At 39.4% G+C, this 16,138-nt stretch overlaps 1 protein-coding gene across 6 annotated transcripts in view; it reads right to left on the bottom strand.

Moving 5' to 3' along the window:
- Positions 1-410: 410 nt before the first annotated feature.
- The window catches only part of KIAA1328 (KIAA1328 ortholog), a 323,127-nt gene continuing 307,399 nt past the window's right edge, over positions 411-16,138 (bottom strand). For all 6 annotated transcript variants that reach the window (XM_059140330.1, XM_059140329.1, XM_059140334.1 and 3 more), the window contains one exon: positions 411-2,099. In XM_059140330.1, the coding sequence (XP_058996313.1) occupies positions 1,889-2,099 (211 nt within the window). In that variant the 3' untranslated portion in view covers positions 411-1,888. The remainder of the gene's footprint in view (positions 2,100-16,138) is intronic.

The raw sequence follows: 16,138 nt of genomic DNA on the forward strand, positions 1-16,138 counted from the left end.
GTGCTTATGGCTGATCCAAGGGAACTGGATGTACTTAAGGTGCTCTTGACATACGGGGCAAGTAAAAGATAGTTCTAGAAACCTAAATTTGAGAAAATGGCTGAGGGCTCTCAGTTTTTTCTCCCCAGTTTGCCACACCAAAGTAAACACAATTTTCCAAATGCTTTCTGGATGGGATGAAATTGACTCAGTTCCTGTCAAGGGGTGAACTTTAAAAGGATACTTTAATCTGCAGTGTTTTTTCAACTTTTCAACTGGATGCCTAAAACTAGTCAATCCTGACCTCAGATGAAGGACTGGTGTTGGTAGATCCCATTCTTCTCTTCAAAGAGCAAAAAGACCCAAGTGGAGGAAGGCGGAGTAGAGGGGGTAACACATCAGGCAGAAGAGACATGAGATTTCAATCCATCCACATAAAGAATCTGTTTAACAAGGTTTTTGTAGGCTGAGATAATCTAGTTTTGATAAAGACTTTAGGGAAGCCCTGTAGGCTCACTAATGCAGTTTACCCTGGGTGGTCTGACCTTGGCTACCAATGCTGACTGACAGACTCTTGGTCCCACTTCAAGCCTGGGGTTGGGTGAAATGGAGAGAGAAACAGAACAGATCAAATAAGGTCACCAAGTAGACACATCTGGGGACACACCTTCCTTGCTTCCAGTGACTGGAAGTCATCAACTCAGGGGCTCTACCAGGTTCATCATGCTGCCTAGGGGCATGAGAACCCACTGGAGCCCACTGTAAGCTGAAGGACCCATCTTAAGAGCTCTGCCAAATAGAAGAAGAGAGAGAATGAGGTTGCAAGTGTACTTTTTCGACAGGTCTTTTCTGGGTCAAAGGGAGGAGTGGAAAAGATAGGGAGATTCTGCTTGGGAGTGGAGGAGAAGAATGTGGCAAGTAGAGATGTTTCTTTGGAGTCACGGGACAATAGCCTGAGCAGAGCACATCAAAGGCGCGATCAAGCTAGGGCCTTTGATCCTCATGAGGTAAGAGGGAGAACCAGGGAAGGCCTCTCAGCCTGTGGCAGCTGATGCTCCTCTCTCCAGTGGCATCTTCCCTGGAGACAGCCATGGGCAGCTCACAAATACAGACATTTAGGTCAGTAAAAAGTACTGAGCTATTGCTTTTATTTATCCCGGGAAATGGGTGGATGGCAGGAAAAGCATGTCAGGCCTGTGTCTCCATTTTATTTCCCGAGGGCAGTCACTCTATGTTGTGACTTAATGCTGGTTTCCAAGGATTGGTTGGGGCCCTCCCTCTAGCCCACTGTGCCCTTTGGTTACAGATGATGATTACTGGAACTGACTCGCAATTGGTTGTGGGTGTTGCTTGTGATGGTAGGGACATCAACTCCAACTTCGGAATTAAATGACTACACGTATACAGAGGTAGGCAATGAGGGAACAGAGGTAAAGGTGAGGTGGAGAAGTAAAGGGAGTGTCTTTCTGAAACTGCTTATGTTGCAAAGGGGCTACTTTTAAATCAGAGGGATTTTTCTGTGAAAAGGTCTTCCTTGTGCACGAAAGAGAACCAACCTTTTCCCACTAAGTATTGAGAAGGAAACACTCTGGAAATGAGGCTGAATATGTTAAGTCCTTTGCATGTAGAAAGGGTCCTATGTTAATTTTCTGATCTCTGCTTGGCACAGAAAAGATACTGCCCTCCCCCACTCTGCCCTTAATGTGTCACCTACTGAGGGGTCTGATCAAAACCACTCTGGGTTTGTAACATGATTTCTATGTTCAACACATAACAGGATGTTAGTGAGAGAGGCCCCTGTGAAAGGAGAGACGCGGTTAGTTTGCGATCAAATAATTTAAAATCCTAGATCAGGATATAAAGAAGCCCACACATTTCAGATGGAAATTCTGTAGCATGTGTTTCAACGTCAAATGAAAAAGATATCTTCCAGAATTTGATTCTCTTCCAGGTCTTCGGGGGTCCTGCCTGTCCCCATCTTGTTCCAGGTTGATTTTCGAGGACTGAGTCGGTGATTACTGTGAATCCAGGCCCCAGCTTCTCTGGAGGAATGGGGTTGAGGTTTGGGAGCAGATTTTGGACTCAGAGATTGAACCAAATCCAGCAGAGAGGTCTCATACCTGCAACACACACAACCCACACAGAAAATGATCAGACCAGTGGAACATTAGAATCCAAGAAGCCTACAGAGATGCGCTGCCGGGAGCAAGAATCCAATCACTGATCACATCACATGTGAGAGGGTCTACAGGAGGAACTTCAGGGAGAGTAAATAGCAGATGGCCCCCACTGCCTGCCTGTAAGCTGTTCTCTTCTGCTGATCACCAACATTCTTTTCTCAGCTATGAAGAGAGACTGTGGAGTAGGCAAAGGAATGGTGATAACAGTAACAACGGCAGGAGTAGCATTTACTGTAGGCTTATTAAGTGTCAGGCACGATTCTTAATGCTTGACATGTATTCAACCTTCCCTCTGAACAACCCTATGAAGCAGATACTTTACTAAGTCTGATCTCTAGTATGTACACGAGGAAACCAAGGCTCAGGGAAGGAATTCATCCAATATGAAGCCATTATATGGCACATCCAGGATTTGGACCCAGGTAGTTTGTTTCCAGTGCTCTCATTCAGGACATTAAAGCTTCCTGGTTCAAATCTCTGCTCTACCATTTGTAGGCTGTGTGATCCTGGGAAAGTTCTTCAACCTCTCAGTTCAGATTCTCATTCATAAGGGGCTAAGAGAACTCCTGTTAGGATTAAATGAATAGGTTGGTATATATTAACACATTAAATACTCAATAAATGTTAGTTCCATCCTGCTGTCTTACTCCCATTCTCTCTAGAATCTTGGGAAAAGAAACTCTTATCTGAATCTATGAAGAGCTCCCTCCAAAGAAAAGACTGCCTTGGTGTCCAGCATTTTCATCAAAAAGGGTAGGCCAGGGGCGCCTGGGTGTCTCAGTGGGTTAAGCCACTGCCTTCGGCTAGGGTCATGATCTCAGGATCCTGAGATCGAGCCCCGCATTGGGCTCCTTGCTCAGTGGGGAGCCTGCTTCTCTCTCTGCCTCTGCCTGCCTCTCTGCCTGCTTGTGCTCTCTCTGTCAAATAAATAAATAAATAAATAAATAAATAAATAAATAAATAAAATCTTTAAAAAAAAAAAAAAAAGGATAGGCTACCAAAAACAAGAGAAAGAAAGAGAAATTAAGGAGTTGATCCCATTTACAACCGCACCCAAAATCATAAGATACCTAGGAATAAACCTAACCAAAGAGGCAAAGAATCTGCATTCAGAAAACTAAAAAGTACTCATGAAACAAATTGAGGAAGACACAAAGAAATGGAAAAACGTTCCATGCTCATGGATTGGAAGAACAAATATTGTGAAAATGTCTATGCTACGTAGAGCAATCTACACATTTAATGCAATTCCTATCAAAATACCATCAACTTTTTTCAAAGAAGTGGAACAAATAATCCTAAAATTTATATGCAACCAGAAAAGACCCCGAATAGTCAGAGGAATGTTGAAAAAGAAAACCAAAGTTGGCATCATCACAATACCAGAAGCTCTATTTCAAAGCTAAAATCATCAAGATAGTATGGTACTGGCACCAAAACAGACACATAGATCAATGGAATAGAATAGAGACCCCAGAAATGGACCCTCAACTCTATGGTCAACTAATCTTCAACAAAGCAGGAAAGAATGTCCAGTGGAAAAAAGATAGACTCTTCAACAAATGGTGTTGGGAAAATTGGACAGCCACGTGTAGAAGAATGAAAGTGGGCCATTTCCTAATATCACAGACACAAATAGACTCAAAATGGATGAAAGACCTAAAAGTGAGACAGGTATCCATCAAAATCCTTGAGGAGAACACTGGCAGCAACATCTTCAACTTCAACTCAGCAAGTTCTTCCTACAAACATCATCAAAGACATGGGAAACAAGGGTAAAAATGAACTATTGGGACGTCATCAAGATCAAAAGCTTTTGCACAGCAAAGGAAAAAGTCAGCAAAATCAAAAGACAACTGACAGAATGGGAGAAGATATTTGTAAATGACCTATCAGATAAAGGGTTAGTATCCAAAATCTATAAAGAATTATCAAACCCAAAGAACAAATAATCCAATCAAGAAATGAGGAAAAGATATGAACAGACATTTCTGCAAAGAAGATACCCAAATGGCCAACAGACACATGAAAAAGTACTCAACATCAGTCAGGATCAGGGAAATACAAATCTAAACCACAGGGAGATACCACCTCACACCAGTCAGAATGGCTAAAATTAACCAGTCAGGAAACAACAGGTGTTGGTGAGGATGTGGAGAAAGCGGAACCCTCCTATACTGTTGATGGGAATGCAAGTTGGTGTAGCCACTCTGGAAAACACTATGGAGGTTCCTCAAAAAGTGGAAAATAGAGCTATCCTATGACCCAGCAATCACACTACTAGGTATTTACCCTAAAGATACAAATGTAGTGATTCCAAGGGGCATGTGCACCCAAATGTTTAAAGCAGCAATGTCCACAATAGCCAAACTATGGAAAGAGCCAAATGTCCATCAACAGATGAATGGATAAAAAAGGTGTGGTGTATATACACAGTGGAATACTATGCTACCATCAACACCCCCCCCCCCAAATCCTGTCATTTGCAAGTATGTGGATGAACTAGAGGGTATTATGCAAAGCGAAATAAGTCAATCAGAGAAAGACAATTACCATATGATTTCTCTGATATGAGGAATTTGAGAGTCAGGGAGTGGGGTTATGGTGGGAAGGGAGGGAAAAATGAAACAAGATGGGACTGGGGAGGGAGGCAAACCATAAGAGACTCTTAATCTCAGGAAACTAACTGAAGGTTACTGGAGGGGGTAGGAATAGGGTGGCTGGGTTATGGACACTGGGGAGGGTATGTGCTATGGTGAGTGCTATGAATTGTGTAAGACTGATTATAATACATTATATTATACAAATGTAATGTGTATTATATATATTATATTAATGTATAATAATAATTATATGTTACAAACAAATAATACATTGTATATTAATAAAAAATTGTTATAAAAGTTAAAAAAAAAGGGGGTAGGCTTAGAGAAGCAGAGACATTGATACTACTAGCGGTCAATAACACCCTCAACCATAGCCCATTTCCATGTATTCCCACTAGAGAAAGCCAAAGGCATAAATGTATCTGCCTCCATACTCATTCATACACAGGGCCAGGTAATTTCTACAGATAGATCATGAAGCCTTGAGCAGTCGCACACGACCCTGGACTTAGCTTAATGATCTGTTATGGTCTTGAAACTCTTCATTTTATCTTTGACCTTGTGTTTTACAAATGAAGTCTGATGGGACACGAGAGCAGGTATGTGAACGGAGGAGATAAGCGAGGTACGCACATGCGGGTTCAGGCCTACAGGCACAGTGGGCAATAGGCAGTGTGTTTGCCTGCTTGCCTGCCTGGGGTGCACATTCCTGCCCAAAGCAGCCTGGGGTGCTGCAGGGCTCTGAGGGAGTGGCTGGGGTTGGGACCTGAGCATTCTGGTGATGGCGATGGCAATGGTGGCAGCTGGAGAAGCAGCAGTTGTGGTAGCACTTGCTGGCTTGCCTATCTTTTCCTGGAACCCATCCCCAAGGCAAGATATTAGCTCTCCGGCCTGAACACAGGGAGGAGAATGGTAGCGTTTAGGCAATATACATCAGTAAAATATTATAAAATAAAAGCATACACATGGATGTTGCAATAAAGCATACTGAAGAGATATAAGAATTCTTCAAAGAGTTTAGAATCAGGTTTTAAAACCTGCTGCATTGGGGTGCCCGGGGCTCACTTGGTTCAGTGTCATACTCTTGATTTCAGCTTGGGTTATGATCTCAGGGTCCTGCGATCGAGCCCCTGAGTTAGGCTCTGGGCTGGGCATGGAGCTTGCTTAGGATTCTCTCTCTCCCTCTGCCCATTGCGCCCTGCCCCTTCACCCCACTTACATATGTGCTCTTGCTCTAAAACAAAACAAAACAAACCCAGAACCCTTCCCCGCTCAAAACCCAGCTGCACCATTGCTAAGTAAATACCCAAGGGTTTAGAAATTAAATGTAAAAATTGTTGCATCTGATGGATAAAACTCTTATTTTCACATGTAGCTTCAAATGAACCAATTAATGAGGATGACAATTTTAAAATTAGTTTTTCTTTGTCATGGAAGATACGGTTATAGAAAGTGTAGGTAGGTGTTCTGAATTATATACAAATCATTAAGTAACTTTTGGTTTCTTATAGAACCTCTACAAGTTATGGGACATACCAGAGAAAAACAACACTGAACTTATATTCAAAATTAGATTTTCTGACATACATAAAACTAATGTGCATAAAGAGTTGTACCTTTTTAGAAAAATTGTTCTGTGTCATCAGCTCAAGAGATACTAGAATTTATATTTTGAAATCATTTATCAGAAATCTATCCTAGTGTTGCCAAGCCTATCAAATATTCCCAACAGCTCCAGTATCAGTTGTATCAGCAGAAAGATTCTTTTCAAAATTAAAAATTACCAAATATTATGTGTAATCTTTCATTTGCCAAGAGTGACTGATTTGCTTTTAATTGTATCATTTAAAATAAAGTTGCTAAATGTATCAATTTTGATGATCTAATAAATGAATTTAAAGAAAAGTGAGCCAGAAAAATCTTATGATCAGTCATTATCATATTAATACGGTATTATTTATTATATAAAGTTATGACCTCAAAAATAGAAATTTTTATCTATCTGTAGGTTTATGCTATTACTCATGTATCACCATTATTGGTCACGGCTATATAAATTTATAGAGGATAAAGTTTTGTATTTTGTTACCTTTAACAGCACATTTTCTTCCTACTTTTTTTTTTTTTTAAGATTTTATTTATTTGTTTGACAGACAGAGATCACAAGTAGGCAGAGAGGCAGACAGAGAGAGGGGGAAACAGGCTCCCTGCTGAGCAGAGAGCCCGATGCGGGGCTAGATCCCAAGACCCTGAGATCATGACCTGAGCAGAAGGCAGAGGCTTAACTCTCTGAGCCACCCAGGTGCCCCTCTTCCTACTTTTTTTTTCATCCTTTTTGAACAAGGGTTTCCACATTTTCATTTTACACTGGTCTCTTAAGTTATATAGCTAGCCTGCCGTCAAGTCCCAGGCAAGATCAGACTAACATCTCAGGCACGGAAATGTCAAATTTTCTGTGGTACGAAAACTGTAAATTGAAATTCTTTTGAGCAGAATTTTTTGGGGCAGATTTTATTCTCACAGCATTAAGGCACTATTTCAATGTAATTATCTCTGCCATTCAAAACAATGGTTTCTATGTTCAACCGAAACATCTTCATTTAAGGTGTAAACCAAGAGTTGGGTACTGTTTCCAAGGAAGTTTCTTTATCAGAGACAGACCTTCTTCATGCTCAAGGAATAGGCTTTTTTTGAGTCTTCGTTGGAAACATGTGGCAATCTTGTGGTAATATTCATCTCTTTATACAGACTGTCAAAACTTTTTTTAAAAGTTAGAAACAATGGAGAGGTATATTTTTCTATTACAATTTCGTGCTTAAAACAGCTAGGGAGAGATACTCTGAGGAAATAAATGAGCCGTTCTCTCTGTTAAAAAAAATAGAGCCCAAATAATGGGGATCAGAAAGTATGCCAGAAATCAATCTTTCAGAGGTATAAGCTAAAAGCTAAAAAAATAGAGAGTAATGAGAGGGATTTGTGTTTAAAGACTGATTTAGTAGGTACCAACTTATTTGATCATTTGAAAAAAAAGTTGTGGGGTTCAAATTCTTTCACAGTACTCTTACATACAATATAGTAGAAAAGATCTTTTCAATATGGAAGGAGTGACCCACAAAACCACAGAGAGTTAGACCTGATGTATTAGGATAAGTTAGTTTATGTGGCAGAACAAATTATCGTCAAACTCCAATGGCTTCATAGAACTCAAATATATGTCATGTTTATTTTATAGGCTCAAAATAGTTCCAGGCAGAGTGGCTCCACTCTCTAATGGCTACATCATGTGGAACACGTAAGCTTCTCTATTGTTTTGGCAGGGCAGGGAAACTGAAGAATTGTGCATAGGTTTCCAGCCTGGAAGTGACACACTACTTCTCCTTCTATCTGAGCGGCCAGAACCAGTCATGTAGCTCCAGAAGGAGAGGAGAACTGGGTATCGGCAAACACTCAGTAATGCTTAGTCATGGAGGACCGGGTCTTGGACAGAATTTGAAATAATTCTCTTATTTTACTGATGAGGAACCTGAGGTCCAGAGAGCTATAAGTGAACTGATTAGTGTCAAACAGCAAGTCAGGGGGCAGAGCCAAGTGGTTTTACTCTAGGCACTGTGACTTCCTGGACTTGGGTATCTTCAGTCTTTCCACCAAGATAAATTAGATGTGTAACTAAAGGAAAAGTAAAAGAAGAAAATGGCTGCTGTTTCCAATTGCATTTTATTTTATTTTTTTTTTAAAGAGAGAGTGTGTGCATGCACAAGTGGGTAGGGGGAGGGATGGAGGGAGAGGGAGAGAAAGAATCTTAAGCAGGTCCAGAGCCTGACTTGGGGCTTGATCCCTCGACCCTGAGATCATGATCTGACCAAAATCAAGAGTCGGACACTTAACCCCCTGAGCTATCCAGGTGCCCCTACATTTAATTTTAAAAGTATATAGTGTGACCAATTGTAACTCAGCATGAATATATCCACATTCTTAATCAACTGGGCTATCTTTTTGCCAATGATTTCATTTACCCTAAAGTACAAATGCTTATCTGCATGGTTCTGCTGTTATCACAAAAATTCTAGAAAATTCTAGAAGCCATCTTCCATCATGGACTACATTGTGGCAGAAGAACCAGAAAGTCTATGGTAGACAAGGATCTCAGATTTCATGTCTCCCTTATGGCTAATTTCATTCAACAAGTATTTTAACAGTACTTTTGCTATCAGGAAAGACCAAATAATTTAGCAGATTAAAAAGCAAGAAAATAGCCAAGATTGCTTTAAAAACCAGAGCCTGAGAAATCACCCAATTTTACACTAGAATTATATATGCAATAAAGCAAAATAAAAAATGAATTCCTATGACATTTTATACTAAATACCAGCAAAGAGCAGTGTTTATCAAATTGTGTTCTGTGAGCAGTGTGTCTTAGTTTGCTGAGGTGGTATGTGTCAGGAGGTTAGTTTTAAAGTTGATTAACTTGGCCTGACAGATGGGGAGTTTGGCATTTAAACAATTTAAAGGGATAGGCAACTTATTCACAATCTATCAAATACCATCCCTATGGTATGTACTCTACTTGAGCCATAGGCATTGGCCTATCTTACATCTGTACCTCACAGAGCCAGTACTCCCGAGTTACCTGGGCACACAGGCTGACTTACAAGCTTCTTTATGGAGAGGCGATAAGCAAAGGGCTTATTTGCTTTATTCTGCCAGTCCCATCCAGGAAGCAATTTGGAGTAGGCTGTACTGGCATTAATTCTGTTCTCCTAGAGCTCTTGCTCCAGTTTTGGTTGCCTCTGACCTAGCATGACACTGAGACAAAACCCAGGGGAGGATGCGGTCTCTGGAGCTTTCCCCTCACATTCCCTTTTATATCTTTTGGGATTTCAGATCTCTCCTGAATACCCTTCTCTTCTCTTGCCTTTTAAATGATGGCATGTCCCAGGGCTCAATCCTCAGCTCTCATATCTTAGGCAATTCCATTCATTCACATGATTTTTAATAATATCAGTATGTCCTAAACATATAGCTCCAATGTGAAGCTTGTTTCCAAGTTCCAGACTCATCCCCAACCTGCTGCCTGATCTCTCCACTTGGATGTGTAATAGGCATTTCTAATGATCCTAAACAGAAGTCATTCCCCCCCCACCCCCTTGAAATCCTGCTCGTCTCCATCAATCCAGCTATCTCTGGGCCTGAGCACATGATCTTTTAGGGTGCTCTGCTGTCAGACCTTGCTTGCTCCCTCTGTTCGTTAATGCCACCTCCTTAAAAAGGCCTTCCCTAAACACTCTCTCTGAAACAGCCATCATGCCACAGCCGCTTTACCTTATTATGGTGTTTTATTTTCTTTATATCACTCAATACTACCTAAAATACATGATTTATTGCCTCTTTCAATAGTAATAGACTCCATGAGGATGGGGTCATTATTGTGTTAATTGATACTATCTCCAGTGCCAAGAATGGTATCTGACACAAGGCAGGTGTTAAATATTTGTTGAAAAAAATGAATGGTCCAATGGCTTAGATTTTAGTACCTTCCTTCATAAGCAGCTTTTAAAAAATTTTGGACAGCTAGTCTTTTAAAAAATCACAATACGGGGTATCTGGGTTGCTCAGTTGGCTAAGTGGCCAGCTCTTGGTTTCGGCTCAGGTCGTGATCTCAGGGTCCTGGGATACAGCCCCATGTCAGGGTCTGTACTCGGTGGGGAGTCTGCCTGAGATTCTCTCTCTCCCTCTGCCCCTCTCCCCACTCTTTTTCTAAAATAAGTAAATAAATCTTCAAATGATGCCTCTACCAAAAAAAAAAAATCACAATATATTTCACACATTCTGAAAAGTACTACCCATCCACATATTCTTGTTCTTATTTTACAAAAAAGGATACTACACATATGGTTTGTATAAACTAACTTCATTTTATATACTGGGACTATTTTTTCCTTATCAATTTTTTACAACACCATTTTTAATGAAGAGCACTTAGGTTAGGTCCAAGGTCCTTTGAGATGAAATCAACTATGTCTCTTATTCCTTCTCTCAACAGGTCAATGCCTGAAGGAATTCCCCACTACAATCCATCACAGATTAGCAAAATACTGCTATCTCTGTTATATTCTGTACTTCCTCCTTCTTTATTCCCATCCCTTCCCATACCTTCCAACACTTCTGGAACTTTGCTTCATGTCATACTTGGCTATATTTTGTACCCCTCTTAAGAGTTCTTCCTTAATCTCCTCTTTTTCCTGAAACCTGGCTCTTTGCTAAGGTCAGTGCTTTCCCTACATTATTCTCAGTAGGCATTGTTTATACTCAACATACCCTATGTGTGTCATGGCCAAAGGTAGTATTGGAATCGTCACTGCTTCTATTATTGCTTGTTGATAACTATTCTCCCAGTACCACATTCAACTTTTATCAGTCTGAGTATCCTGTCGTCTGCTCTACCACTCTCAACCTCTCTTCATCTGTATCATCTATTTACCCACTCGCTTTCAATCACTGAAGATGTTAACACTTGATTCAGTCTTCTCCTTCAATTTAACTTTTGCCGTCATCCTTGCTAATGTTAACATCACGTGAATGACACTGGACCAACACCCCGACTTCTTAGTTCCTTGACATCTCAGGTCAAAGACTTTCTCAGCAAGACTTTCTCGTCATATCCTGGAAGGTGTCATCAATTAAAATGGCATCTTTTTTGAATTCAGTAATTCAAATGTTCTACTACTTTCTGATGCCCACATGCTACCTTCAAACTTGCTTTTTTAACTATTTCCACTATCTCTATTAGTCTCATCAGACCATTAATTCAAAAAACCATTGTTCTAAGGACTAAGAATAAAGTGAACAAATTTGTTAAAATCTCTGTCCTGGTGGGACCATTAATATCATTAATATCATATTTCTTCCCTTTATCCCTCCCTTACTCATCTTGAATTTGATGGTCTGGCATTCCAATCACTCATTTAACAATGCTCTTAATAATGTGTCCACAGTCTTTCTGTCCTCGCCCTTAAATCTGGCAAAAACATAATACTGCATGAACCTAAACATCTGTCTTTTCTGTGAGTTATAGTTGGGCAACTTAGTGTAAATAAAACAATGTTCAAAGAAACAAGCAAACAAAGAGCAGATCCAATATAAATTCATTGCCACTAACCTTAAATGGGTGCTACATATGTTCTGACAAAGCTACTGTATTTCTCTAATCAGCTGTTTTGTTCTCCTCATTTCCCCTTCTCACTACTTTCTTAAACAGATGGCCTTGCTTCCCACTTCAGAGAAAAACAGAGGTCATTAAAGAGAAATTGTCTTTACTCTATCAAGTTTACAACTCTTTCAGCACTCATCATTTCCTCCTTTCACACTGAAGGAAGTGATCCTTCTTTCAGACACCTTCCAGGATATGACGAGAAAGTCTTGCTGAGAAAGTCTTTGACCTGAGATGTCAACCACTCCATTTATGTTTCTTAGGGGCATTTATCCACTCTAGAATCTTTAATCTTCACCTGCTCACTGGTTAATCAAGAGCACTTAAGAAGACCTCCCCTTTCATAACCAAACCATTTCTCAATTTATTACAATCTGACTTTCATCTTCTACCACACCACTAAAATTGAAATCACCAAATTCACCAATGACCTCCATATTGTTAAATCAAATACATTTTTTGTAGCACTTATTTTACATAATGTCTCTGCACCATCCAGTGTGGCTGACTGCTTCTTTATAAACTTCAAACTCTTTTATTGAAATAAAAATACACACAGAAATGCACCTATTTAAAGTATGTAGTTCAGTGGTTTCTAGTTTATTAAGAATTAGGCAACTAGGGGCACTTGGGTGGCTCAGTGGGTTAGAGCCTCTGCCTTTGGCTTAGGTCATGATCTCAGGGTCCTGGGATTGAGCCCTGCATCAGGCTCTATGCTTAGCAGGGAACCTGATTCCGCCCCCCTCTCTGCCTGCCTCTCTGCCTACTTGTGATCTCTGTCAAATAAAATCTTAAAAAAAAAATTAGGCAACTATCTCACAATTTAATTTGAGAACATTTTCATCTCCCCCTGGCCCCTAAAGAAACCTTGTTACCTATTAGCAGTCACTCTCTATTCCTACCCCCTCTCCCAGACCTAAACAACCACTATCTATCTCCATAAATTTGCCTGGATATTTCATATAAATAAAACCATACAATGGCTTTTTCATTTAGCAAATGTTTTCAAGGTTCGACCATGTTATACCATGTATCATTACTTCACTCCTCTTTGTTGCCAAATAATATTCCAGTTTGGATAGACCACATTTTGTTTATCCATGCATCACATGACAGACACTGGGCTGTTTCCACCCTTGGTTAGTGTGAACAGTGCCTCAATAAACAGTTATGTACAAATTTTGGCATGGACATATGTTTTCATTTCTCTTGGGTAGATAAATAGGAGTGGGGTTACAAACTCTATGTTTAACCTTTTAAGGAATTGTCAGACTGTTTCCCAAGCTGGATGCACCACTCCATACCAGTATGTGGAGGTCTTTTTTCTGAGACTGTTAAGCTTCTTCAGAGAAGAATCTTTCAATATTCTACATGGTAATGAGATGTGGTCTACTTCTGGGCCAGGGAAAGAAGCCAAGCCTTCCATTTGTAGACTTTGAATTTATCCTATTTTCAGCCCAATCTGATTAACCTCACCTTAAAAAGTATAACATTCCGTAATGTCTCTTCTCTGTTGAATTTTCTAGATAGAGTTAGTCTCCAGTCTTCTGCTTGGGACTAAGACTCCATACATGGCACTGTGGCAGTGGCACTGTGTTTTCTCAATTCTCACTTCACATGTGCATTCCATAATATTTTTAGTTCTACTTCACATCACTACTTTCCATTGTTCATGTTGCTTCTAATTCCCCAAACTTCCCAAAGTTCTGTGAGATCCATCTTTTTTTGTGTGAATACCTTTCTCAGTGCTTTCTATGTGGTAGCTTCCTCTGTTCTATTTAGTAAGTTACTAATCTTCCATTCATTTTCCATTTTCCACAAATGTATATAAATCTCTGGTATACTGATGAATCTTCTGATGTACTTATTCTTGTGAACTCCCTCCTTTTAAGCACTCACTTATTGTCATCGTATTGGTGTTTTAGGAAATAGATAAATATAAGTTCTCAAATTATCTTAGCTAGGGAATGTATTTTCAGAGAGGTTACATAAATTTCTTTTAGGTTTGCTTGTTTATTAACTTATTCAAAAATTTACTTCTTAAAAAATTCTCTTTTAGGTTTGTTATTAGGAGGGATCCCCTAATTTTTTCATTGCTCATATGAATGAATCCTCCTTCCCCACTGTATCTTTCAAATAGCTAATGCTGGTACAGAGATTTAGAGTAATTAAGTTTTATACAATATTGAAATCTTAATTTCTTTAGATTATTTTTTCAATTGATTCTTATGGGTTTTATGGGTGAGCAATTACACTGAATATAAATAATGATAGGGTTTATGTGTTTTCTATTATTTGCATTATTTTTTCTTATATTATTGTATTGGCTAACAATTCCAGGGAAATGCTAAAACTATAGTTTTTTTTTTAAGGTTTTATTTATTTGAGAGAGAGAGTGAGTGAGACAGAGAGAGAGACAGCAAGCACATGAATAAGGGCAGAGGAAGAAGAAGCAGCAGACTTTCCTGCTGAGCAGGGAGCCCGATATGGCAATATGGAGCTCAATTCCAGGACCCTGGGATCATGACCTGAGCCAAAGGCAGACCCTTAACCAACGGAGCCACTGAAGCAGATTTAAAAGGAATTATCTATTGTTTAACTTAAGTATTTGCCATCCAGATTTTCTTTATTATGTTAGATATTTCCTCTTTTGGCTTAAAAAAATTAAGAATGAAAAATTAATGTTAACAAGTAACTTTTCAGTATATATGGAGATGATAATATGCTTTTACTTCTTTGATATATTGCTAAGGAATATTCTGTTTTTGGCTTCTGAAATAGGAACCACATTCAAGATCCTAGAATATATTCTCCTTGGTTATGTAGTATTCTTCTTTTTTTTTTTTTTTTTAAGATTTTTATTTATTTATTTGACAGACAGAGATCACAAGTAGGCAGAGGCAGGCAGAGAGAGAGAGAGGGAAGCAGGCTCCCTGCTGAACAGAGAGCCTGATGCGGGGCTCGATTCCAGGACCCTGAGATTATGACCTGAGCCGAAGGCAGATGCTTAACCCACTGAGCCACCCAGGCGCCCCTTTATGTAGTATTATTCTTTACACATATTATTAAATTAGATTCCTTACAATTATTTAGGGGTTTAAAAATGCTGTATTTATAGGGAATATTTGTTTATAGACCTTTTTATGGTTCTTTTTTCCCCTATATATTATCCTTACCTGGGTGGGAAAAAGGAATGGTATCAATTCAAGAAAGAATGGCTTTATAAAGAAAGTAGAAGGATCACCAATGACCATACTGGGCCAGGAGTCCTCACATAGGTCTTCTTAGGAATCCTAAAATAGTTCTTCTCAAAAGTTCTCTAATTGCTAAAGCAAACCCAGGCTGCTATTCAGGTTTCTGAAGCACTTACAGAAGATACAGCATATTTTATAAGTGCTTCACAATCACTTGTCAAGCATCAATAAAAAGGCTAATAAGAATAAGGGGGTGGTCTGAACCTGCCTATGAAACAGCAGACCCCATAGGAGAACTACTCATATAGATCGAGAGAAAATCAAGTATGTGCAGACATAGGATTTAGGGTACTACTCAGAACCTTACCTTTCTGTCTCTTGTTTTCCATTCAACACAGGTGCTATTACAACAGGACTTCGCTAACTCTAATTTAACATATTTCTTCCTGAAGTGATTATAAGCCACAGAATGAATACTATGTAAAGTCAGTTCACCTTGAAAGGAGGCTAAAGAATTTACCAGAAAGTCTATGAGTATATGGAAGATTCCCCAATCAAGAACAATTTTTAAAAATATTTTATTTATTTGAGAGAGAGAGAGAGAAACAAAGTGAGAATGTGCAGGACCATACAACCAGAGGGAGGGGCAAAGAGAGAGGGACAAGCAGACTCCCCGCTGAGTGGGGAGCCCAGTTCGGGGCTCCAATCCCAGGACCCTGAGATCATGACCAGAGACTAAGTCAGATGAACTGACTGAACTACCCATGTACCCCTCAGGAACAATTTTAATATAACATATTAGAAGGCACAGCTAACAGAGTAAAATCTCTTACTTATGTTATTATAATTTGTATTTTTCTGTAATCTTTACCTTTTCATCTAAGACTTAGTTTCTTATACAGAACTAGAGGAGCTACAATTATGAAGAAGAAAACAAAGTTGGAAGGCTTATATAACACGGTTTTAAGACTT

This window comes from Mustela lutreola, chromosome 11 (assembly GCF_030435805.1).
Source record: "Mustela lutreola isolate mMusLut2 chromosome 11, mMusLut2.pri, whole genome shotgun sequence".
In the NCBI taxonomy this organism is placed as follows: Eukaryota; Metazoa; Chordata; class Mammalia; order Carnivora; family Mustelidae; genus Mustela; species Mustela lutreola.